This window comes from Nematostella vectensis, chromosome 12, assembly GCF_932526225.1.
Source record: "Nematostella vectensis chromosome 12, jaNemVect1.1, whole genome shotgun sequence".
Lineage (NCBI taxonomy): Eukaryota > Metazoa > Cnidaria > Anthozoa > Actiniaria > Edwardsiidae > Nematostella > Nematostella vectensis.
In genome coordinates, this window is record NC_064045.1 from 11330922 (window position 1) to 11355145 (window position 24224).

A 24224-nucleotide genomic window follows, 5' to 3' on the forward strand; every position below is an offset into this window, starting at 1 on the left:
GACATGGTGTCGAATATTTGGCGACACGAAATAATTTTGTTGATGTCGCAAAATTAAGATTATCAGTGGTAATTGTATGAAAAAAACGTGTAGAAACAACAACAACATCAAACATGAAAATCCGGTAGTAAGCCCCGTGCAAACTGCGTCAGCATTGCTGGTGAGACGCTGGTTAGACGTCGGCCCAACAATGCTTGCGCAGTTTGAACACCGTGTTGGGAGGTTTTGATTGAGTTCAAACTTTTGGCCAGCACTTCGCCAGCATTTCCTTTTTCTCGTGCTCATCCGAGCATATCATGCTTCGCTGGCGCAGTTTGCACACCAAGCAATGGTGGGCCCACTTGCATCGTTTCGTTTCCATAGCGCGTCGCGTCCAAATTATACTGCCATTTCAAAGAAAAAAAAACCTTACCGCACCTATAAAGAAAACATAGCAAATTTTTGTCGCGAAACCGATAAATGACTGAAATGTATCATGAAGAACACAATAATCTCACTTGTTACTTTCTAATTATCAAATTAAATTTATCGTCTTGTCACTTGTAGTCGTAAACATGGCGACCACTACAACATCAGGGGACAAAATAAACCCAAATTTAACAGGAATCTAGCGGAATCGTGGGTTGCCTTTTGAAAGCACAAGTTAATTAAATGGTGGGGTTTTGGGTTGCCTTTGGTCTCGTCATCCTTTAACCTTTAAATACAATAATTGCCACTAGCGAGCTAATCCGGCAATGAGGGGCAGCGTACCAACTACCCATGCACATACTACGGTTGATAATAAATAAATAATAAATAAAACAAAAGAAACAATAAATGAATGAATAAATAAATAAATAAACGTAACAATTCGATAAGATGATGAGATAACAATACACATGTACATGGGTAGTATGGCGACTAAATCATTGCCGGGCCAGCTCGCCAGTGACGGCTATCTTAAATTCATCGACAGAGCTGAGGTCTAGCATTTGTTGGGGCAGAGAGTTCCAAACGGGGATAGTTCTTGAAAAGAAGGAGTATTTGAATTGGTTTATACTGGGAGGCGGGAGTGTAAGTCATGCATCAAACGCCAGTCACGCGTGATCTTATTACATGCTGGCCATGTGTTGGGGCAGTTTGCACAGGGCTAAAAAGCAACACATTGGCTAAGCGCTTGTCTATTATCTGTAGTTTCTTAAAGCTATTCAAACTTCGAGTTCAGGAAATGTCCATCAACAAGCTCATTAAACTCTCAGACTAAACACACGCGTTACTTACAGTAATAATATCAATAATATTCTGAGGTTATGGCCTTGATCTTCTTCTTGTAACGTTGCGTGATTATCCTCTGTAGTAGTTAAGGCCTGGCAAAACATTAGCGCGCGCTAAATTCTGTAGCGCGACAAAGAAATGTTTCTCGGATAGTTGAGCCCCCACCCCCCCCCCCCCCCCCTTTACCCAGCCAGGCCCCCTTACTGAACAATCGAGCAGGCAAAATGTGAAGTTACAATGGTATATGGAATGAGCATAAGTGTGAGTAACATATAATTAGGTAAGAATATATTATTTTTATATGGCGAACGTAGTTAGAGGAGTTAACAGGGCAACAGTCCCGTCCTCAATCGAACATGAAAATCGGAGTTTTCACGTCCTGGTTTGGTGGAAAACGGCTGAAATGTATCATACAGAACGCATTTTCACGCTCTTTTATTGGATTCTAAATCAAGTTACATTGTTATCTTCCATCTTCGTCCACTTTGCCGTCGTAATTGCTTAAAGAAGGCCAATAACGCCGCCATTTTGTGCTCCCGCTAATGGCACACAAAGCATCCATTTCCATCGGCTAATTCAAGCAAGTAACCAATATATTTTATATCAAATATCGTCAAAAACATATCAGACTTTATTTGTAGATTGTTATTTTGAAGTTTCCTTGCGAATAAGCCGCTGAATTTTCAATGATAAACAATAACAAAGAGTGGGCCCGGGGTGGGGACTCTCGAAAAGTAGACGGGGGTGCTCGACCTGTCTTTTTGGTGTACTGCTATCTCTTAGGGGTTGTTATTTAGCATTTTTTCCGATTCTGCTATCTTTTAGGGGTTTTTACGCCGGGGGAGGAGGATTTTTCCGATTCTGCTATCTTTAAGGGTGTCTCACACTCAATGGTGGCCCAATCGCTCGAAACGTATTTTACAATAAACCACAAGTCAACTGATCGGTTAATACTTTCGACTTTACTGTCGGTAACATAACAATACAGGATCCGTCAGCCAATTAAAACGAGCATTGTTTTTTAATGCTATCTCTAAGGGTTTAAAATTCCTTCGACCACACCCAATGTGCTATCTCTTAGGGGTAAGAATTATTGTTGACCACGCCCTTAGGGTTAAAATTGACTTTGCTGTCGAGCACCCCCGTCTGTTTTTCTAGAAGTCCCCCCCGGGAGAGGGTAATCGACATTCTTTTAAGTCGTAGTCAGTGGGTAACCCCGTGGGTAATTATGTATCCTAGGATTATCTCAGGCGCCAAAATTACGCAAGAAATCCTGCTAGCATTCTCGTCTCATCTCCCCTTGGGTCGGTTTGATCGGTCGGTTGCCCTAAAGGCATTCGAATAGCAGCCCAAAGGGTTGATCCCTCATTGCTCACACTGAGAGTACTTGAGAAGATAGTGTTACACGTAGCTTTCATTGAAATCACTGTTTTTTTTTTAAGTTTCCTGTGCTCGTTGATAAACCGCGAGGAGGCGTGGGATCTGTTATAATATTATAACACCGTCTTATAACAGGATCTGGGACGATCTGCTTAACTGTGACGTCAAAAATATTTTTACTGGGATACCTGCGGTAACCCAGTCATAAAATGCAACTGTTTTTTTTTCTCCGACAAGTCTGAAAATTTGCGCAATGTACAGGAAGCCCAAGCTCCAATTCTTGGTTAGACTTCTCAGACTGTGATTACAGTCCGCCATATTGGAATTTGAAAAATCTAACGAACACTCGCTTGCATTTGTGAAGTTGAAAAGGCAAGATTGACTATTTCATTACTGGAAATGCAATCAAAGCCTTGCCATCTATAATGTCGCTGAGGAAAGTCGTACTCAACTTGGATTTTTAACCCCGTATTTCGTCAGGAGGATTTTCGATTCTACACGAGACGGGGGACTCGACTAGTCCAGACTACTGCATAGTCAGTAATAGACTGTTTCCTTAAAATGCTCTATGCACTCAGGAATGAAGTAGAGGTAATATCAATTGCCTATATTTCGTTTTCTACTCTAGACCTTTGGTTTGAATCAATTCTTGATAAACAGTGTCCTCCACAAACCTGATGAGACTCGCAATACCAATGGATGTATAAGTATGCCTTTTTGTTGCTAATAATAACATATGCCTTCCTTTGATTTGTTTATTGTTTTATTTTTCTTTCTAAGATATATTCTCTATCTCTTATTAAATGTCATATTCTTAATGAACATTTTAATGAAAAATAAAACATTTGCAATAAGAACTAGAGGATTCTGTTGTGTTTGATATTCTATAGCCTATTCATCCGTTTTTTTTCATGGTAGAAAAAAACATTTTTGGTCATACATGTCAGAACACAGTTACTCAAACAAATTGCAATCCCTTTCATGCAGGTATCCCAGTCAACCCTGCGCGCAGGGTCTAGTCTTTTAAAAATTGTCGTTTTCATATTCGCTTGTCCAATTCCTTAAAAGGTCAGTACATACCATATTTGGGGTTTGGGAGTCCACTGCAAAAGTTGCGTCTTGCTTTTGTTCTCTCCTAGAACATCTTGAAGAACCGGAGGTCTCCCCAGGCTCTTTTAGACCGTTCACCCTCAGGAAACCCGGTCAGAACGCCTGAGGCTGGAAAGCCTTTATTTCCACGCTGCTAAGAAATTGTGTCTGACATTGGTATAGCCTGCGTAGTAAGCATTTTTCGAGAAACTCAAAGTTTTTGCTTGGTTTTACCCGCTGAAACCCCGCAAAAATCGACACGTAGCTTGTGCCATTCAGAGCAATGTTCTTGCATATTATATATATAGCGCGCGTTACACTATACGAATGAAAAAAAAAACCACAACCGTAGGGATAGTAGAAAAGGGCTTGTTCATTCCTGCAATGCCATCCATGCAAGTACACAGAAATCACACCTTAAGTAGGAAATGTCAAAAGCTACTGAGCCGCTCTTTGTATGAGTTTTTTTAGGGTAAATGTCGAAATAGCCTGTTTTTTTGCGCAGATTTGTCGATGCGTCCAGTCGCAGTCATAATGCTGTCTTATCGCGGTCAAAAGGCAAAATACAGCTAGACTTGGCGTATTCACAGTGTATCCTGTGATTGTAGATGAAATACGAAGTCTATTAAAAAAATTACTCTATTTCTAAGCGTATCCCTATCAAAAAAGGTTCCTGAGCTTTGATTAACCAAGCCTCATAATGAAACATCTTTAAAGTGGTATTTTTCCGATAGTGTCACCTTTAGCATCATAAGCCAGCGGCGTAGCCAGAATTTTTAACATGAGGGGCCCAAGAGGCCCTTTCAGGGCATTGTCTCCTGTGTTTTAGATAATGTCTTATACATTTACTGTATTTTTGGCTACTAAAAGGGGGGCCCCGGGCCCCCCTAGCTACGCCCCTGTGAGCTATAGGGGGTTAATGCGTAGTCACGTGGTCACGCACGCACGGTAGGGTAAAGAAATACTAATTCAAATCTGAATTCTTTTATGTGATTTAATAGGAAGTTAACATAATAAATATTAACAAGTTAAAGATACAAAGGCTATAAAGCTAATGGCAATGACTATTTATTTCACGCTCTCGTACCACGAAGCAATTCATATCAGTCAATCTTGTTTTAAAAACTGCCGTTTTCTAGCTCGCTCGGTCATTCCCTTATTAGACATTACATACCATTTTTTCGCTTTTTTATGACTCTAGAACTTTGAGTTTCAACGTAAACTTGCAGGAATTCGTGTTTACTTCGATTTTGCTGGCAGCCATCTTGAAAATGGAGCCTAGCCCCTAACGTTTTAGAATATCACAGGTCTCCCGCGCGCTCGCCCCAGGCTCTTTTTGGCCATTTAGAAAAACGACAGCCATTGATTGATATGTTCCTGCTATTTGAAATGTAACGATGACAAATATAAAGAATTGCATGTTTTAGAGAAAGGGAAGGGTAGGGCAATTTTTTTTCGCAATGTTCGAGGCTGGTCGAAGTGCTGATCCAGATGCCTATGTAGTCTGAGAATTTTTGTAGCCTGAGACTTTTTGTAGCCTAAGAATTTTTGTAGCCTGAGAATTTTTGTAGCCTGAGAATTTTTGTAGCCTGAGAATGTTCGTAGCCTGAGAATGTTCGTAGCCTGAGAATTTTTGTAGCCTGAGAATTTTTGTAGCCTGAGAATGTTCGTAGCCTGAGAATTTTTGTAGCCTGAGAATTTTTGTAGCCTGAGAATTTTTGTAGCCTGAGAATTTTTCCCCTAGTAACCTCTTGTATACAGTAAAAACCCGCTTGTAAGAACCTAGATTTTTTGAAGTCTGGCAAAACAGGTTCCTACATTTTGGGGTACTTTCTAACAATTAAGGCAAAATAGATTCTTATTAGGTTCTCATTTTTTTTCAAGTTAACAAACAGTAGGATTTATAATCACAAAAGGGTGACTGAATACATAGCCACTTTGCTAAATAGAGATGATCTTATCATTATGGAAGAGCGAAATGTTTAGCATTTCAAAGCCCTTAAGCCCTAACATTTCTTTTATTTTTCGTGGAGTTACTAATCATAATCAAATAATTTTTTGGCTTAAGTAGATTCTTATATTTTGTGGTATAGGTTCTTAAATCACTGGGTTATTACACGCGGGTTTTACTGTACCGCAACAGGCTGTTAAGGCTGGTTTAGACAGCGCGATTTAGTCGTATGTGACCCGCTTACCACCCCTCTACAACTCGTGGCGCAGAGTGTAAATCAGCCTACGACTCCGTTACGGTGCTCGACTACGAACTTCGTAGTGTGCAGTTCAAAGCTCAGACATTTCGTAGGCAGTTCGGATACGACTAAGGGCGCATTTTTTCCCTATCATTCTGGAATGAGAATGGTTGGTAGAGAATGTTCAGAATAACATTCGAGTCATTCTGCTACATTTAGCAGAATGGGTGGAACGGCCTTCATTCCATTTCGGAATGGGAACGCGAGATAAACGAACGCGCGCTCTTTTTCTATTCTAATCATTCTCATTCCGAAATCACGTGTAAAAAAACGCGCCCTAAATCATGCTGTCTAAATCAACCTTTAGCGGCAACCGCAGGAGAATACGTCCGGCGGGCCGACGGAAACTTTAACCGGCAAAAAAATCTATTAGAATCTGTTATATTTAACAGGCCACCCGCTCTAAATAATCAGTCACATTCTCTATGAAACTTTCCAATAGACACACTGTTTTTACAATTTTGAAATATTTTTTTCGCGATTCTGCAAGATTGTTACATAATTGACCGGAAGTAAATGCACTTTTGCAACACTATCCTAATTTGCCATTGTTTTAGTCTCTATTTCATCTATATCCATTTCCTTCCATACCAATCTCTTTCCTCCCTTCACTATACCTTGTTTTTTGTCTCTGCATTATCTACACTTTTGTCTCTTCTTCCCTGTTTTCTCCCTGCGGTTCATCCTTGGTCTCAACCTCCTCTCTCTTTGCCTCCTCTCTCTTTGCCTCCTCTCTCTTTGCCTCCTCTCTCTTTGCCTCCTCTCTCTTTGCCTCTTCTCTCTTTGCCTCTTCTCTCTTTGCCTCTTCTCTCTTTGCCTCTTCTCCTTTTACCTCTTTTTCATTTTCAGCATGTGTTCCAGCCTCTTCATGTCCTTTCTCTATTCCCATCACTTGATCATCCTCCTCTGTCTCAGTCTCTTTTTCTCCAACAACTCTTCCTTTTTCCTCTTGCTGGCCAGTGTTCCCAATTGCACCTGTCTCATCATTCAATTCTGCCTCTGTGTCCTTCTCTGTGTCGATCTCCTCTTCCCCTTCCTGTCCCTCTTCCTCCTCCTCCTCCTTAGCCTCACACATCCCAGACGAAGCCTGCTGAGGTTCCTCAATGCAGTCACCGCTGTCGAGCAACCCAGCAGAAGTGCAATTATCATCAGGGCAAAGGTTATGGAAAGAACCACTATACATCGAAGAGCTTTCACTACTTTCCCCGCTTGATAGAATACCTATTTCAGCACCCTTCCTCCCGTCAATGGACTCATACATGTTGCAGCCCTGAGAAACATGGTCAGACATCTTGGATAGGTCGCCACCCTCCACGTAGTCAGACATGCGTTTGCCTTTTCGTTTGAAGAACCACTTCATTCGTGAGTAGCTCTTCAAGGATTCATACTTCGGTTTACTTCTGTGAGCACTCTGGTATCCCCCCTCACCTAGTTCCTCTATGGTCAAGGAGATATCGCTTAAACTGCTGTCGTCTTTCAACGTAGAATACGGTCGTGTCGCCAACATGTCCTCGCCAGTAGACTGTTTCTGGAGAAACTTCTCGAACAATGGAATCATATCCGAGAGTTCATCTTCGTTGAAGTCTTCATCGCTTTCCAAAAACCCTCGCAGGAGTAGCTTTTTCATCGGCGTCAAAGTTTCAATTGCAAGCCAGTTCATCTGCCGCTGGTTTTCCACGATAACATGACACATGGCATACTCAATGTTTTCAGCCATCGACTCGATACTCTCGACGTCCTGTTCCAGCTTGGTCTTGGAAGGTTTGTATAAGGGCTTTATTGCTGGGCCAACGTTAATCCCGATCTGCTCTTTGAACTTGTGCATCATATAGTCAATGATCTCGTAATCATTTGCCTGCTTTTCGGCGTCACTGGAAACTTCTTCAAGCGCCTCATTGATGATAGCAATAAAGACGTTGACGAGGATGGTGAACACGAATACCATGTAACTGAAGAAAAAGATGGGTCCAAGGAGACGGTTATTATTTTCCAAGCCCTCGAAGTCAAAGCCCCCAAGAGTCATGGATAGCATTGTGCTCATGCACGAAGCAAAGGATCCATAGTTCTGGTCCGTGGAACCAAACGAGATGAACGCAAACTGCACATACGCCAGGTACACAATCAGGAACATCACGAAGAATGATGCCAACGGAGCAGCACAAGCCTTCACAGTGCTCGTAAGTAGACCCATTCGGCGATTAAATCTCAACAGTTTCAGAGACTTCAGGAAGGCAAAGAACACAGCAAAAGCCAAGCAGGCGTTCTGACTGTCGTCCAGTACTTGGACGTAGTTGAAGCTGATGAAGTCGTCAGGGTTATCTCTCATTCGACTGACGGTGTATTTCCCAAAGGCGAGTCTTGCAAAATATAACCCTATCGCCGAGAAGGATGTGCAGATGACGATGATTTCCGTGTAATTCCAAGGGTCTTTTAAGTACTTCTTCTTCTGATGAAACATTTGCTTTACTTCGCTGTACGTGAATGTGATCAGGAAGACGATGTACACCAGCTCAAACGCCATGATAACATACGTGTCCGGCCCGGTGTACCTATAGATTCGCATTGTTCGGATGTTCTCGAAGTGAAAATAACCTCCTGTTGGTGTGACCTCCGACAGTAAATTGACGATGACAAAGAAATTCGAATAGGCGTTGTAGAGGGCAAATTCGGCAAAGATGGCGCGAGTATAGCGATCAATCCAGAGTTCTAGTTCTAGGTTTTGGAGATTTTCTACTGTCGCAAGACGATTTTTTCCGATGTTCGCAATGTAACCTGTAAGATATTAATGCTACAGTCAAATAACGGGTTTCCATGAAAACTAACATACTTCTTTTGCAGGTTGATTCACATGCACCGATATGTTGGTCGTTTATGCACATTGTTTATGCACGGTGTCGGCCCGACTTCTTAAATCTAACGCGACTGATTCCTTACTCCTCCTACAGTAAAATAACGGGTTTCCATGGAAACTAACATACTTCTTTTGCGGGTTGATTTACATGTAGCGATATGTTGGTCGTTTATGAACATTGATTCGGGGTCGGCCCGACTTCTTAAATCGTGTAGCATGTAAATGCGAGAAATAGGGTGCAAAACAATCTATAGATACCCGGAAAACTTAATGTTTTACTGTAAACTTATAAATGGATGCATTTGCATTTTGATAAGTAGACAGTTATTTTGATCTATCGGTGCGTCAAGAAGGTTTTAAGGCTGATTCAGACAGCACGATTTAGTTGTATTCGACACTTCTACAGTTCTAGTCGTAGGCGTAATTCAGCCTACGACTCCGCTAAGATGCTCGACTACGGAAGTGGTTATGTGTAATTTCGGGCCAAGACATGTCGTAGGCAGGTCGCATACGACTAAATCGTGCTGTCTAAATCGGTCTTTACATGTTCGCTTCACCATGTCATATGAAACTTTTCCAGGAAGGGCTACTTGTTATATGATCTCACAGTTTGGTTTCTGAGGCAATGAAGCGAAAGAGCTATTTGCGAATTTAAACTTACCCCCTCCCCAGTAGGTGTTGAATTTGCCCCAATAGGGGGTCCCTTGGAGTTGTAGAGCGCTCCGCCAGATCCAGGCTGAGTTCTTCTCTCTTTTCTTTACGTCTTCTACGTCTGAAGAGTTGACAGGCACCCAGCCAGCGGTATAGACGCCTGTGTCTTCTTGCTCCCAGGAGTACGGGGCTGAACACGTGTACACGTGCGGCTCCACTCCTTTTATGACCACACAGCCATCTGGGATAGGGAAAATCAAATGTTAATTCTTATACAGATTAACCTCGCTAATACGGGCAATGTTAAGACCACACAGACATCTGGGATAGGAAAAACAATGTAAATTCTTATACAGATTAACCTCAATAATACGGGCAATGTTAAGACCACACAGCCATCTGGGATAGGGAAAACAATGTAAATTCTTATACAGATTAACCTCGCTAATACGGGCAATGTTAAGACCACACAGACATCTGGGATAGGGAAAACAATGTAAATTCTTATACAGATTAACCTCGCTAATACGGGAAATGTTAAGACCACACAGACATCTGGGATAGGGAAAACAATGTTAATTCTTATACAGATTAACCTCGCTAATACGGGCAATCTTTGGACCACACAGCCATCTGGGATAGGGGATACAATGCTATTATTCACATAGCGAAAAACTCGTCAACAGGGTCAAACGAGCTATTTGTGAGCATAAAACCATCATATTGTACACAGTAAAACCCCATCAATAAGGGCACAATTAGGACCACATGGTTATATGCGAACCCCTCATCTTTTAATTAACTTAAATGCTTTTTGTTGGAGGTCGTGTCGCTTGCAGTACTTAATCAACCTGGGGCCGGTTGCACAAAGCTTGGATAAGTTATCCGCCGGATAGGCGCTACCCACCGAATAAAATCCCTATCCAGCGGATAAAATAGCGTTGCACAAAGCGTGGATAGAAAGCTGGATAACTATCCGCTGAATAGACATCATTACCACTTAATGGCTCCCCGTTTTCATGGTAAATATGCAAAGCGCACGCTGTTTTTCCTTTAAACAAAATGGCGACCGTTGAAAGAGCTACAAAAAGTTCCAGAAAACCAAGCAGTTTATTGAGGCAAAGTGCACGTAAATCATGGAATGATCACAGGGGTAAGGGTTAGCTTCCTCCTGTCTTGGGGGACTCACATTTCTGGACAGAACGGGCAATATAGATTGTTTCTGGTCCTGCCAGAGCTGCATGTAAGTTCGAAGTTCATTGTAAATTTACCAACTATAAAATTCGTTGTTTGCATGTGTTTCAACTTTCACTGTGTCAAACATTAGTCTAAATTCTGACAATAAATTTGAAAGCAAGACGCCATTTTGTTTTTTCTTCACATTTATTCGGTGGATAAGATTTTGTCCGACCTCTTTCATCCGGATAACTTTATATCCGCTGGATAAATATTTAGCCGGTGGATAAGACTTATCCGAGCTTTGTGCAACCGTAGAAAAAACGCTGGTGAGGTAAGCTGGGTGGTAGCATCTACTAAACTGCGTGGAGTAGTCCGTATCTTAGGTACCTATATCGACGAAATTTCAATTTATATGAAGCGTATTTATGATGTCTCAAGATGCTAATTCGCGCTTGTGCAAATCAAAAATGTTAGATCTCTCAAAGGTAACTTGGAAGCCTCGTATATAAGGGCACGTTTTTAAGGACACGCTGTTTCCTGCCAAAAACCTTAAAAGAGCCACCCGTTAACGAGGGCAGTATCAATAAACACTTCCGTACCTTGGGCCACCCGGAGCTGCCGCAGTCTTGCTGTCCCAATAATGTACTCGACTCCCCTTTCACCGGTCACACCCTTTGGGAAAGGTTTCAGGCCCTCGCTGACGTACTTCTCCGGGGGTGCCTTCCCTACTTCACGCGTCGCCATCTTGACGCGTCCTCTGCGAGACTTGCTGAGAATCACCTCTTCGGTCCAGAGCTTCTCTTCCCGGTGGTCCACATAGGGACCATACCAGTACTGCGGCGTTAGGGTAGGGACAAGGGAATTCTGGACCCAGTCCCAGTAGTCTTTCGGCTCCGTGACCTAGAATATTAGCAATCAATGTTATTGATTGATTGAGACAATTTTTAATGAGGGTTACTCATAATACAGATAATGAACTTGTGGCTCTCAAATTAAATAACACAGTTAAAATATGCAATTAAAACATGAAATGGATGTTTATTTCATGCCGCTAAGCATCCTTGAAAAAGATGCCAGGGATTTGATTTCCCGGATGCCAGGAAGGAGAGCATTCCACAGCTGAGCATATTTAAACCGTAGTGTTCTTTCGCCAAATGAGCGATGGACACGCGGTAAAATTAGATCGCAAGTAGCGTATCTAGTGTTCCGTGAGTGTACAGCGTTAAAGTTGGTAAATTGTTCTGTAAGGTAGTCCGGTGCTTGGTTATTTAGCACTTTGTGCATCAGTTGGCACTTGAGGCGCCAGACACAATACAAGTGAGCTATGGACCGGACGTTTTCAAAAGTACCGACGTACACAATTTATTTTCGCTTAGATAAATCCTATTACAGCGCTAACAGTAAAACATCCAAAATATGTGTGGAACGCTTCTGACGCATCATTTATACACCTGGAAGTTATCGAGACCAAGAGAGCATAAGATGAAGTGACACTTTAGTATTACCCGCGCGCCATGTCGATTCCCATCCTGGCTATTTTTAGTAACCACCACCCCACCACTGCGCGTGAGCATTTTTACTCACCCTACGCCCGACCTTTGGCATTTACATCTTGTTGTTTGCCGCTGTTTTGAGACTTGAAACCGAAAAAAAAAACACCCTATTTGCACAAATAACATCGAAAATTTCATTTGCATGAAGGATACAGGCAGTTGCGGTTTATTAAGGAGATGTAGTACTTCGATAATTACAAGATTTCGAAAACGTGTATAAAAAAGAGACATTCAAAATCAAGAGCGGAAAACCTCGTGCTTCTAACACAACTTCCACTCTACCTTGCTGCTTTTTCGTGGTTTCTCGACATTCATTATCTTCCTAGTGGTCAAACGAAATCTGTAAGTTAGATACGATATTGATCTTTGTGAATATCCCGGTGAATTGAGAAGGAATCCAAGAAAAATACATTTCATAAAACTATCCTTATAGCAAGGAAATGCATTTTTGTGATGATCAAAGCCAGCAAGCTGAAATATCTGAGCTTCTCTAATAGTGGGAAAAAATATTACTGTACTTCTTTTATGTTGTTTCTAGGGATTTGAATCAAACACGGTATCACAGCCATTTTATCGCTCGTCGCTATTTTCTTTCTTCTTGACTTGTCTTCGCCGCTCAGACAAAAAAAACTGTGAGTATATTTGCCAATCTTGCTTACTTAATAACTCTTCCGAGTTATTTTACAAGATTTCTTTTTATTCATATCGAATTGGCAAAACAACAACACGCAACCCGTGCGGGGGTAGAACAAAATAAACGGAGCAAATCCTCACGCGCAGTGGTGGGGTGGTGGTTACTAAAAATAGCCAGGATGGGAATCGACATGGCGCTGGGGTAATACCAAAGACTCACTCTCTTTTCTTATGCTATCTTGTCGAGACTTGTTCATATTTGACCGTTTATTTATATATAGCGTGTGATTGGTTGGAACAGATATTCAAAGTCACCGCTGTTCATGGTTTTACTCGTCGTGTTAAAAAGGACGGCTCTGTCTGTCGCAAAGTTCGTCCTCATTAATAAGATGCTATCAGCGTAAGAAAGATCCTAGTGAGAACTAACATTTAGAGATCGGTACATCTTTCTTTTGTGTAGAGAGGGGAGGGAAAAGGGGCGTGTGAAGTTAGGGGTGACGTGGTCTTCAACTTACAGCATTTAGAGGGTTCCCTCCGCTGTAGTGACTATTCCCAAACCGATTGAGGACGCTATTAGTTATAGGAAACGCTTGCGAGTCCTTGCTACCGTACACAACAATAGTCAGCACCATGAGATAGATCAAATACAAGGTGATCTCTCTGATGATTGCCTTCATCTCTTTCTGCTTGAGCCTGTATTGACGAGACATGTAAAGCTCGGCCTCGCCAGGGGGTTTAGGCACAAAGTCTCCCCCATGCCAAGACTTAGAATGGTAGTCGTCGAAGTGATGAGCCCACTCCTCGTCTGCGGCGAGTTCCGGGTTCAGCGGCTGCTCCTCCGTATCGTTATCCGGGTTCTTTATAATCAATGCGAAGATGATGGCCATGACAAGCACTTTGATTGGCTGTGAGATGAGCAAATCTTGAAAGAAGGATATTAGCATAGCTGTTACCCAGGCCTCGGACTTGGCCTTCCCGTACGTCAACGAATAGAAGATTACAAACACTGATGACACAAGGACTGTCAGGACGCATATAACGTAAGCAATGTAAGTCACCCAGTGAGGGAAGATGTAAGGGTTCTTTTTCTCTTTCTTCTTCTTTTTCGTTGATTCCTTTTCAATCTCGTTCGCCGGCTTGTCTATAGCAGGCTCTGCAACTTCATCTATTTCTTGATAAACGTTTTCATCTGCAAGGTAACTGCCTTTCTCCTTATCCAAGTCCCCATCATCTTCCACTTCGATGACATTACCTCTATGCTTATTCCGGTAAGCATTTATCGCTAAAAGAGCGGTATTTTTGGGCTTCGCCTTACGAAAGAGATGGATAATCAGCAAGTTCACGGGTAAGACAACCAAGCTACTCATGACGGCTATTCCAAGCTGGCGAACTGACAGCCGCAATGGACCAATCACAACTTCGGAGCTAGGAGGGGCGGGGCCTGTTTGGTAGAACATCGCACTCGCGAGCATTGTGCTGATCAGCAGTGTTAGGCAACATGTCATGCGCTGGACACGGGTGAAGTTACTTGTGGGTGGGCGGATAGCGCATGAGAACCACAAGTGACCGTCAGAGAGGTTCTTTCGTGCGTTGTCCTGAAGATAAGGGAGATTTGAATATTTTCCAACAACAATATAACAGTTCCTACATTATAACAATTTTCGTTGAACAAGATTTTTGACGGGCATTGATGAAAATCTTTAAAAAAAAATTGCGTGATTGTATTTATGACACGAAAAGGAAATTTTGACAAAATATTTAACGGAAAAATAAAACTTCTTAGTTCTTCGCTTCAAGTAAACTCCCCAGCATGCTTATCGCGACACGGCCAGAGTACGTTTCGTAGGAAACGAAATCGCTTTTCATGTCGATATTAGGTATAAATATCAAATATAAGAATAATACGTATAAATTTATAAAACATTCCTCCGGCTACCTGGAACAACATGTTGAATCCAGTCATCTCTTTCCTGGAGGCTGTTAAGAGGACGCGTTCAATTTTACCGTCTTCTTCCTCAACCGCGAGCCATCTGTTGCAGATGAACCACATTCGTTTATCCGTCTGAAGGTCGCGCACGAGTACACGGATAAGAAACCAAGAAGGATCGTCACCGCTATGGTCGTGCCAGATCTTAAGTTTATAGATGTCTCCTGGTAAAAAGGAATTGGCGCGATTTATTAGCATCACAATCACCATCACCATCACCGTCACCATCATTATCATCACTGTCACCATCTCCATCACTGTCACTGTCACCATCACCATCACCATCACTGTCACCACCACCATCACCATCACTAGTATCACCACCAACCATCACCATCGCCATCGCCATCGCCATCGCCATCGCCATCGCCATCGCCATCGCCATCGCCATCGCCATCGCCATCGCCATCGCCATCGCCATCGCCATCGCCATCGCCATCGCCATCGCCATCGCCATCGCCATCGCCATCGCTTTCGCCACCGCCACCGCCACCGCCATCGCCATCGCCATCGCCATCGCCATCGCCATCGCCATCGCCATCGCCATCGCCATCGCCATCGCTTTCGCCTTCGCCACCACCATCGCCTTCGCCATTACTATCACTACCACCATCACTACCACTACGTGGAAACACTATGTTTAACGGCCTAGTGAGAATGGGGATGCGTGTACTGCAACTGAACTATCTTTCTTCACAAACAATACCTTCAGGTTACACGGGGAAACAATACCTTCAGGTTAGACGGGGAAACAATACCTTCAGGTTACATGGGGAAACACCCCATACCCCAGGAAGGCCTATTGTGACCAAGCCTTTTCGATTGTAGCTCCTAAACTTTGGAATGAATTGCCATTTGAATTGAGAACAATACAATTTGTGACGCAAATTTGAACCAAGACATGAATTCTGAAAAGTCTCCAGCAAAAACCAGAATTCATAGATCCGACGTGCGCACGAATATCCAATCAGAAAGCAGCAAATAGAAGCCAGCGAAGTGCAACCCAAATGTCCCACAAAAGTCCCACAAATTGTACAACATTTCGGGGAAAGCCGAATTTGCTGTTTTCGACTGACTTCTAACTACAAGTTTTATCGGCAAACGTCAAGATTTACAGTAAAAATACAAACGACAGTCTCATTCTTATATGTAATTAAAGCAACCTAGGTGATATCAAACACAAGTTTAATGGTAGGACATACACTGCTCTTGTAAGAGGTTTGTTTGCTTTTTGTTTTTCGTTTCTTTGTAGTAAATTTTACGTGTTTTTCTACAATTTGATTCCCAACTCTACACTAAAAGCGGCCGGGCAAAGAAGACAGGGATAGCACTTTCTACGCCGACCGGAAAATGCTTATTTGCTTGTCCAGATTCGCAAAACAATATCTCAAACCAATCTTTTTCGGCGTCGATTGCCGACTTTTTGTGGGACATTTGTGGGACCACATGGCGCCATCTCTTTCCTGATTGGCTATTCGTGCGCGCGTGATTGACATGTCGGATCTATGAATTCGAGCCTTGACCACACCACTCAGGCCGCACGCGCTAACAAACTCATCCTCGGAAACCCAGGGGTATTTTCCTCTAGCGTTTCAATCGGGAGTAACACGTTAGAGGAAAATACCCCTGGGTTTCCGAGGATGTAACAAACTCTCTCAAACCGGACAAGGGCTTACCTAAGCTGCAAGGGACGGTAAGAAGAAAGCTGTCGATAGATCCGCGCTTGAACTTGATTCTCGTTGGGTCCGTCTCCTTGAGAACACGTGGTTGAGTCTCCCCACGTGACCCGGACAAAGTGATTGACACCTGAGAGGTGGTCCCTTGGCCGGTCTGGTACCCCGTATACAGCACGATTTCGTAACCGTAGGTGTCGCGCGGGTCATTCGAGGGAATAGGAGTAAGCCCGATCTGAAATACAAAAAATACCGAAGAGTTTGAACCTTACTAATATAAAAAATATATATAGTCATTTATACGATTATAAGAAATGATGAAAGTAAATGAAGTAGTGAATGAGCCACTGAGATTGGGAAACACAACATGGCGGAACCCCAAGTGTGTGTTCTGAAAGATATAAGTGCTGCCTTATTCTTACACCCTTTTGATGTCACGGTTGTCTATACGTCTTTAAATTTCTGGTCGGTATAGGAAGGGTTGTTTTATCTTTTCACCCCTTCGATGTCACGTTTGTCTAAATGTCTGAAGCGGTCTGGTCGATATAGGAAGGGTTGCCTTATTTGTACACCTTTTTGAGATTCCGTTTTTCTAAACGTCTGAAACAATCTGGTCGATATAGGAAAGGTTGCCTTATTCACTCACCTTCTTGAGGTCGCGCTTGTCTGCACGTCTGGCCGGGATAAGCAGGAGAAAGTAGAGTCCGATCGTAGTTAACAGGATAGCGGTGACAGTAAAGTTGCTGAGTAGATTCTCCAGCGTTATCTTACTCCAGTCGATCTTGTTGGGTGGGACGAAGAAATCAGACGCGAATGCAGTCAAGTGTGTACACAGGCAGTGGGTGTGGGTCGAGTTGGTGAGTGGGCCGACCTACACAAAATAGAGTGGAGATAATGTAACTATAGCGGAACCTGAGCGGGCCGACCTATACAAAATAGAGTGGAGATAATATAACTATAGCGGAACCTGAGCGGGCCGACCTACACAAAATAGAGTAGCTACACAAAATAGAGTGGAAATAATATAGCTATAGTTGAACATGAGCGGGCCGACCTACACAAAATAGAGTAGAAATAATATAACAATAGTGGAACATCCAATAACAGACATCCATCAAGCGTGCATTTCTCTCCATTAAGCGGACACTACTTTCCAAATTCCCTATTTCAAATTCTTTAGCCAATCTTACCTTATAAACAGAAAACCTATAAAGCGAAAACCTTACATATCATGGACATTCTTATTTAAGATTTGTAGGATAATCATTCTATAATGGGCCCATTCTGCCAAAATGCGTGCATCCATCAAGAGTGAATTTCCCGACACTATTTTCCAAATTCCCAATTTTATATTCTTTAGCCAATCTTACTCTATAAATAGAAAACCTATTAAGCGAAAACCTTACATATCACGGACATTCTTATTTGAGATTTAAAGGATATCCGTTATTTAATAAGCCCATTGTGCGTATTAACCTAGCAGGAGGGGCTGTACAGAGTACATAAGACCGAGGTCTGGAATGTACGGCACGTGACCGCAGGCGGCTTGCGCAACACTTCAACAGTGGAGGGACACGTTGGGACCTGAGTGACAGCTAATAAGTAAAAAAAAAACTTACCCGGCACCCTTCGCGAACCCAAGTCCTGTTCTTCGCGTCCCAGAACTTACAATCGGAGGTATAGACGCACAGCGAGTAATTTACTTTCGGCACCGAAGAGTAGCCATCGAAACCGTTGCTAAGGTTCGTCTGCAAGAGAACCCAGTACTTCCCGGCAGCGGTGTGGTTACTAAGGTCGCTGGGATGTAAGACCATATATGGGTTGGTCAATCGACCGCGGTATTCTGTCCCGTTGGACGGCAAGGAATGGAATTCGTCTTCTTCTGTGGGCTCCTCGTCCTTCTTGAGCCAAACAGTCAAACCAAGCCCTTCGGTTATGTTACCAACTGACGGACGGAGCTCTATGTTAATGGTGCTGTAATTGTCGGATATATCAAAGAAGTGGTACCGTTTGACCCCGTGACTTAAGGAGTTGGAGGTACAGTTTATGGCGCCGAGTTTTTGAACCCAAATCTCCATCTCTTCGGTGAGGTTCGCGATTTCAATCCCTTTGACTTCAACAGTGGTCGTCCAACTGCGAAGGTTTAAGGCGCTGTCAGTCCCACTGTATGCAATGAATCCCAAAGCGTTGCCCTAAAAATAAAGGCGAATATATTTATTCGTTGCTAGCAAAAACTATTTGGTAAGCGAAGAGGTGTAGTGAGATCTAGTGAGAGTTTTCGGAAAGATTCCCCGAATAGATGGATTAAAACTGATAGAAAATAAAAGGAGAGTGAAAAAAAAAACATTACAAAAGGTACATCGTCACATCACCCTCATAACCATCACACAGCACACTCTATACACTTTTGACAGCTTTAAATGCAGTTCCATTTAATCTATTTGAGATGAACAGAGCATAAACGTGTATTTATCTGACAAATGAAAAGACATACAAATTGTGATGGTTTTTAACGTTGTTTTTCTATTTTACTTGCCTTAAAAAAAAAAGAACAACAGCAACAAATTCATCGTACAAGTACCCCTTGAAGAAAAAAGTCGCAACCACAATATGAACTGCACCTTAACTGAAACCACAGAGTTGTCTGCAGTGTCGTTTAGTACGGTGTCCCGAATATTCGAAGGAAAAGAGCTCGCACAACTGTACAGTGGTAGCTCAAATCCGCCCAGGTCTTGGACGAACACTTTGCTAACAGTGAACGATGCAACCTGACAATTAACTTGAAGTGGGAACTCGGTTGGCACGATAAGAGCAAAGAAGGCGTCTATGGCAAGCTCGAATTTGAAGATGATGCTATCTATTATTTGTTCCTCCTTTGAAGAAAAAAAAGGTGATTTTAGGATGCGTTCGATTTAAAGACGGGGTTTTGGCAATTTTGTGGTTAAGTTAAGGTGAAAGTGATGAAGCTGCTGATTATTATTGTGACGGATGTGACTATTTTTAGAAAGTGGTGATGATATTGATGATATAGATGATAAAGATAATTATGATAGATGTAATAAAAATTGTGTTTAAGATGATAACTATGAAGATGATGACGACAGTAATTATTATACGGGTATGCGGATGATAATGTCAGCAACAACGGCAAAGAAGATAGCGAAGAAGATGGTGACGGTGACGCTGATCATAATGATGATTATAATGTTGCTCCTGTAATGTTGCTAATACTAATGGTATTAGTATTATTGATGAAAATGTCAAAGTGTGACGATGACACAGAAGAAGTAACAATTCTCATCTGAATTCTTAAAAGATCCGTCAAACCTTTTCTGTTTGATTTTGCAGGGCAGTGACGTTGCTCGAATAAATATTCCCAACTGATATTGCTAAGGCGTGAAGCAAATATGCAACTGCCTGGACAGTAGATCTGGCAGCGTCCGCTGCTCTTGCAGGGTCTGTGGTCGATACCTGTCTTGCTAGATAAGACAGCACTTGGTCCATAGATTCTGCAAGTTGAGCCTAAAAGGTAAGAGGACAGTGCAGTCAAATCATATCCAAGGCAGACCTAAATAACCTAAGGGTAAAATTATGTTCGTCATTTTTTAAGCCTATATAACCTCTAAAACTAGACCTATCTACGCATCCTGATTGGCACATCTTAATTGTGTGAAGGAAATATTGGACATCATTTTGGGAGCTTATTGTAACACAAATCAAATGTACTTCCTTAAACATTCTGATCACTTTGGTGAAGGGTATCACGTGGTACTGTTATTACACCACTTAACAGTAAAAATTAATAGAATATGAGATTGCGAAAATATCTTATTAAGGAGAGGAAAAAATAAAACAACCACTATCGAACCCCATTTTTCATGTCTCTGTAAATTTTAATCCAATTGAAATCAGTTTTTCTATTCTTTAAAAATCGCTATAAATAAACCCTTACAGTACCCTAGCCAAAGCAAACGATTCCGCCGAAGAGCTCGTGTTAATAATCATTTGTGTTTGATCATTGTCTATTATAAAATAAGCAAAGATAACGATGGTATTAGTATTGAAAGGTATAAAACAGGGGCGTTCGCAGGATTTGACCAAAGTGCAGTCAAAGCATTCAGAAGGACGAGGGCCTGGATGAGGGCATGGCCCTTTATCCCCGTGAAGATCTCATAGCTCCCGCTTTTGGGTTGGAAATTGACGGCAATACGTCAGATTTTATTACACGATCCTCTTTCATCCTCGATCTGAGATAGCAAGTCAGTCGTCGCATGGCACTGAACGATATAACAGTATGTTTGGAAATCATCTGTGGATTTTTATGCGCTGCGTACTCCCTTGTAAAAGGAACACTTTTCTTAGTATTGTTTTATGAAAGAGCCTCGCCTTTGATTTGAGGCTGAGTGGGGCCTGTTCCTTGAGCATAGCGGTTACACACGCAGACACTGTCTCTGTGGCATCCACCGAGAAGATTTGCACTGTCGGTAAAACTGCAGCCATGCGGTCCAGAATCTACCAGAGAAGATTTCAATAACAAAATAGACATTTTTTAATGTTAAAACATTTCACACACTAGAACTCGAATAAACGGAACATAATTAGATTAGGAGTATGGAGCTTTTATTTGAACTGCAAAAATTTTTATAGGATATTTGACATCATTCAGGCATTGTCTAGTATTGGTCGAGAAGCCCATCCCGACTATTCAACAGGATTTTTTTGGTGATTTGTCGCTGTTTTGGTTAAACTTCATTTATGTATGTCGGGACATGAATCTTATTTTGAGTCAAAGTAGCACGGAAGTAGTTTACGTCTGACAATTCTGTCCTCTCATATTTTAGAAAAAGAGATTCGGTTTGGTCGCGTAACTTTTGATACAGCAAAATGATATAATCTTTAATCTACTAATAAATCGATGATATTGTACACAGAATAGGGAGGAGGGAAATTCCGAGAAAAATACACAAACAGGCATATTACTTGTACTCACAATTGCAGTCCTGTTCTTTCGTTCGTTTTGCTTGGCAATGAGCTGACTCAACAATGCTATTTGTGCCAGGAAAGGATCCGCCTCCTCTGCCGGTACGGGCGTCGGCATAGCGGACAGAGCGAGCTCCACATCTCGAAGAAGCGAGGTGTAGTTGGACAAATCTGCACTACAATCTCTCGCTATTTTTCTTAGAATATCGGTATTCCACGTGATGAACGCCAAGAGTTTCTAAGAAGTAAAAGAAGGGTGTCAGAAGCCACGACGAGCAACGTAAGTGGAAATATGTCATGGGTTTATTATTTACTTTCTGATTTTTCTAGTATCTATTCAATAGAGTATATAATTTTGGCAACCGCTCCGCTGTTCCATCTACCAATAACACATGGTATTAGTCCCTAGTTCGTTAGATAATCAATGGCGGCAATAATTTTTAAACAGATTTCACACCACGTTTTCACATTTTAAGGGTCACTTGGTTTCCAAACTTACAAAAATCTAATTTTAGTGTATAAACTGGAATAACATGAATGTTGTACAATGAAGTGCTTTTTTTGAGAACTAGCTGGTGTTTCCCAACTTTGGACTTAACTGTACTGTACGTTTTTGCGACTGTTAGCTACCTCAAAACTGTCCTCCATCTGCAAGGTCACCATCATTCCATTGACTTGAGTTTCATTGTCCAGTTTGTCCAAGAATTCATCAATCGAGAATCCTGGTACTGGAAGAACCTGGAAAACGTTGAATGACATCATTGACAATTCAACGTAAATTGCCAGCACTTCAGGCAGGTGGCAGGCAAAAGGAGGTAACATGAGGGTTATGGTTTGGGCCAGGCAGGTTAAACTTAGGGGGATAAGTAGTAAGTAGGAAGGTAGTTAGTTGCTGGTACATACAGTCGATTGACAAAAGGTTGTCGTCAACCGGCTTCGCGAATACCCGACAAGCCCGCATGTAAGCACGGCTAAAAACCACTGAAGCGCCTAGCTGCATATAATAGCCAACGCCTTACTTCAGTCTTACCGTATACGCGATGGCTAATATATGCAGCTAGGTGCTTCAGTGGTTTTTACCCATGCTTACATGCGGGCTTGTCGCGTAGCCGCGAAGCCGGTTGACGACAACTTTTTGTCAATAGACTGTATGCAGGTACCATTGCCGTAGCAGGCCTTGAAATATTGGGGGGGAGGTGCACAATACAGAAAGATTAAGAAAACATTGGGGGGCACAGCCACACCCCTATTGGTCATTACCTTATAATTTTTAAAAATATTGGGGGGGAGAGGGAAGGAACGTGAGGACCTGGGGTACACCGTAAAACATAAGGAGTAGGGTGAGAGATATCATCCAACAAAAAGTAGACATATTTTAATATGTCTACATTTAAAAAAAATGTACCTTGACAGAGAACGAAGAGCGTGTCTGGCCACCAAGTTTATCCGTGAGAACACATATAACCTCAACATTATAGTCAAGCGCCTCCTCTCCCACGGGCAGGCGTACTCCCCCTGAACACTCGTCTCGCGAACCCAGTACCGTCAGTGTTGGCACGCTCGATGGGGAGAGCTTGTAGTAGTATGAATGTGAAACATCTGGCAAAGGACACAGATACACCTATTTCAATTAAGGTTGCACCCGCGAATCAATGTATCGTAGCCCGCAGTTGTTTATGGGTAAAGTATGGTTGAATTATTGAATCGTGGTCTCTGAACGCCATGTGAACATAAACGAGAATCCTAAAGCTTTGTAAACAAGTTTTTGTTTTTATTATCGCTTATTTAATTATAAATTTGATACCCATGAAGCACTTCGGGTTACAACACACGGATTCTCCGAGAGCAACCTTATTTAAAACAGGTGTATACATGTCTGAGACTATTACCGGCGATGCTTCTATCGTGTATGATATGTCATAGCACATAGCATCATGCTCACAAACTGCTTCACACAAGAAACTATTAGCAAACAGAGCAAAACAAATAAGAAAGGCCCGGGACAGAAAAAAATATATTTTCTTGTAAATCGTAACAGGCTTAAAAGCACCCAGGGCCAGGTTCCTAGAAAGCAGGTTAACGCTAACCCAGAGATGAATGTCCTTTTTAACCAATCAAATGTCAAGCCAGTATACCAAGATTAAGTCTCTTACCTGTAGTGTCATCCATATCTAGCCACCCTTCAGAACAGAAGCTGAACACCTGATTCGCGGGCTGTATGGGCGTGTCCGTCCCACACGTGCCGTTCCGTGGGGGCAAATGCACCCTGAAGTCGTAATATGTCGTTCCTGGTGCGCCACGGGATGCGGTGGTTATCGTCTACGAAAAGAGTAAAATGTACATAGTGATGATATCTTCTGGGTTCACACATTTGAAAATGCATATGGTCGCCCCAGTCAAATATTACGCGGACGCCTTACCTTGGCTCTATACAACTTTCCACCCTCCAGATATTCGGGTGGTAGTACCAAGAAGGGGCCGATAACCGGTGATATGGCCCGATACGCAAGATCGTTTAACTCTTGCCAGGTGCCATTCTCGTTTTTGTACAGGCTCCAGTTGATGATAAGGTTTGGGTCAGTAGGGTCATGTGGTAGGCACTTGGCCTCAAACACAACTTTTGAGGAGCGGAGTACAGCCCGGAAAAGGGTTTTACGAATCAGTCTGAAACGCAATAGGAATAGTAATACATTAAGTGCTTTTCTATTTAAAAAAAACACACAGACAAAACAACACTACAGGCCC

General features: G+C 42.3%; 1 protein-coding gene across 1 annotated transcript in view; it reads right to left on the bottom strand.

The window, feature by feature from the left end:
* Positions 1-4703: 4703 nt before the first annotated feature.
* The window catches only part of LOC116603942, a 56778-nt gene continuing 37257 nt past the window's right edge, over positions 4704-24224 (bottom strand). The window contains exons 20-35 of the mRNA XM_048720034.1: positions 23900-24143; positions 23633-23798; positions 22885-23078; positions 22110-22217; positions 21490-21717; positions 20886-21011; positions 19827-20021; positions 19121-19372; positions 18119-18691; positions 17146-17370; positions 16503-16734; positions 14776-14990; positions 13355-14434; positions 11253-11553; positions 9485-9715; positions 4704-8744 (exon numbers count right to left, since the gene is read on the bottom strand). Coding sequence (XP_048575991.1) covers positions 6613-8744; positions 9485-9715; positions 11253-11553; positions 13355-14434; positions 14776-14990; positions 16503-16734; positions 17146-17370; positions 18119-18691; positions 19121-19372; positions 19827-20021; positions 20886-21011; positions 21490-21717; positions 22110-22217; positions 22885-23078; positions 23633-23798; positions 23900-24143 — 6502 coding nt within the window. The 3' untranslated portion in view covers positions 4704-6612. The remainder of the gene's footprint in view (positions 8745-9484; positions 9716-11252; positions 11554-13354; positions 14435-14775; positions 14991-16502; positions 16735-17145; positions 17371-18118; positions 18692-19120; positions 19373-19826; positions 20022-20885; positions 21012-21489; positions 21718-22109; positions 22218-22884; positions 23079-23632; positions 23799-23899; positions 24144-24224) is intronic.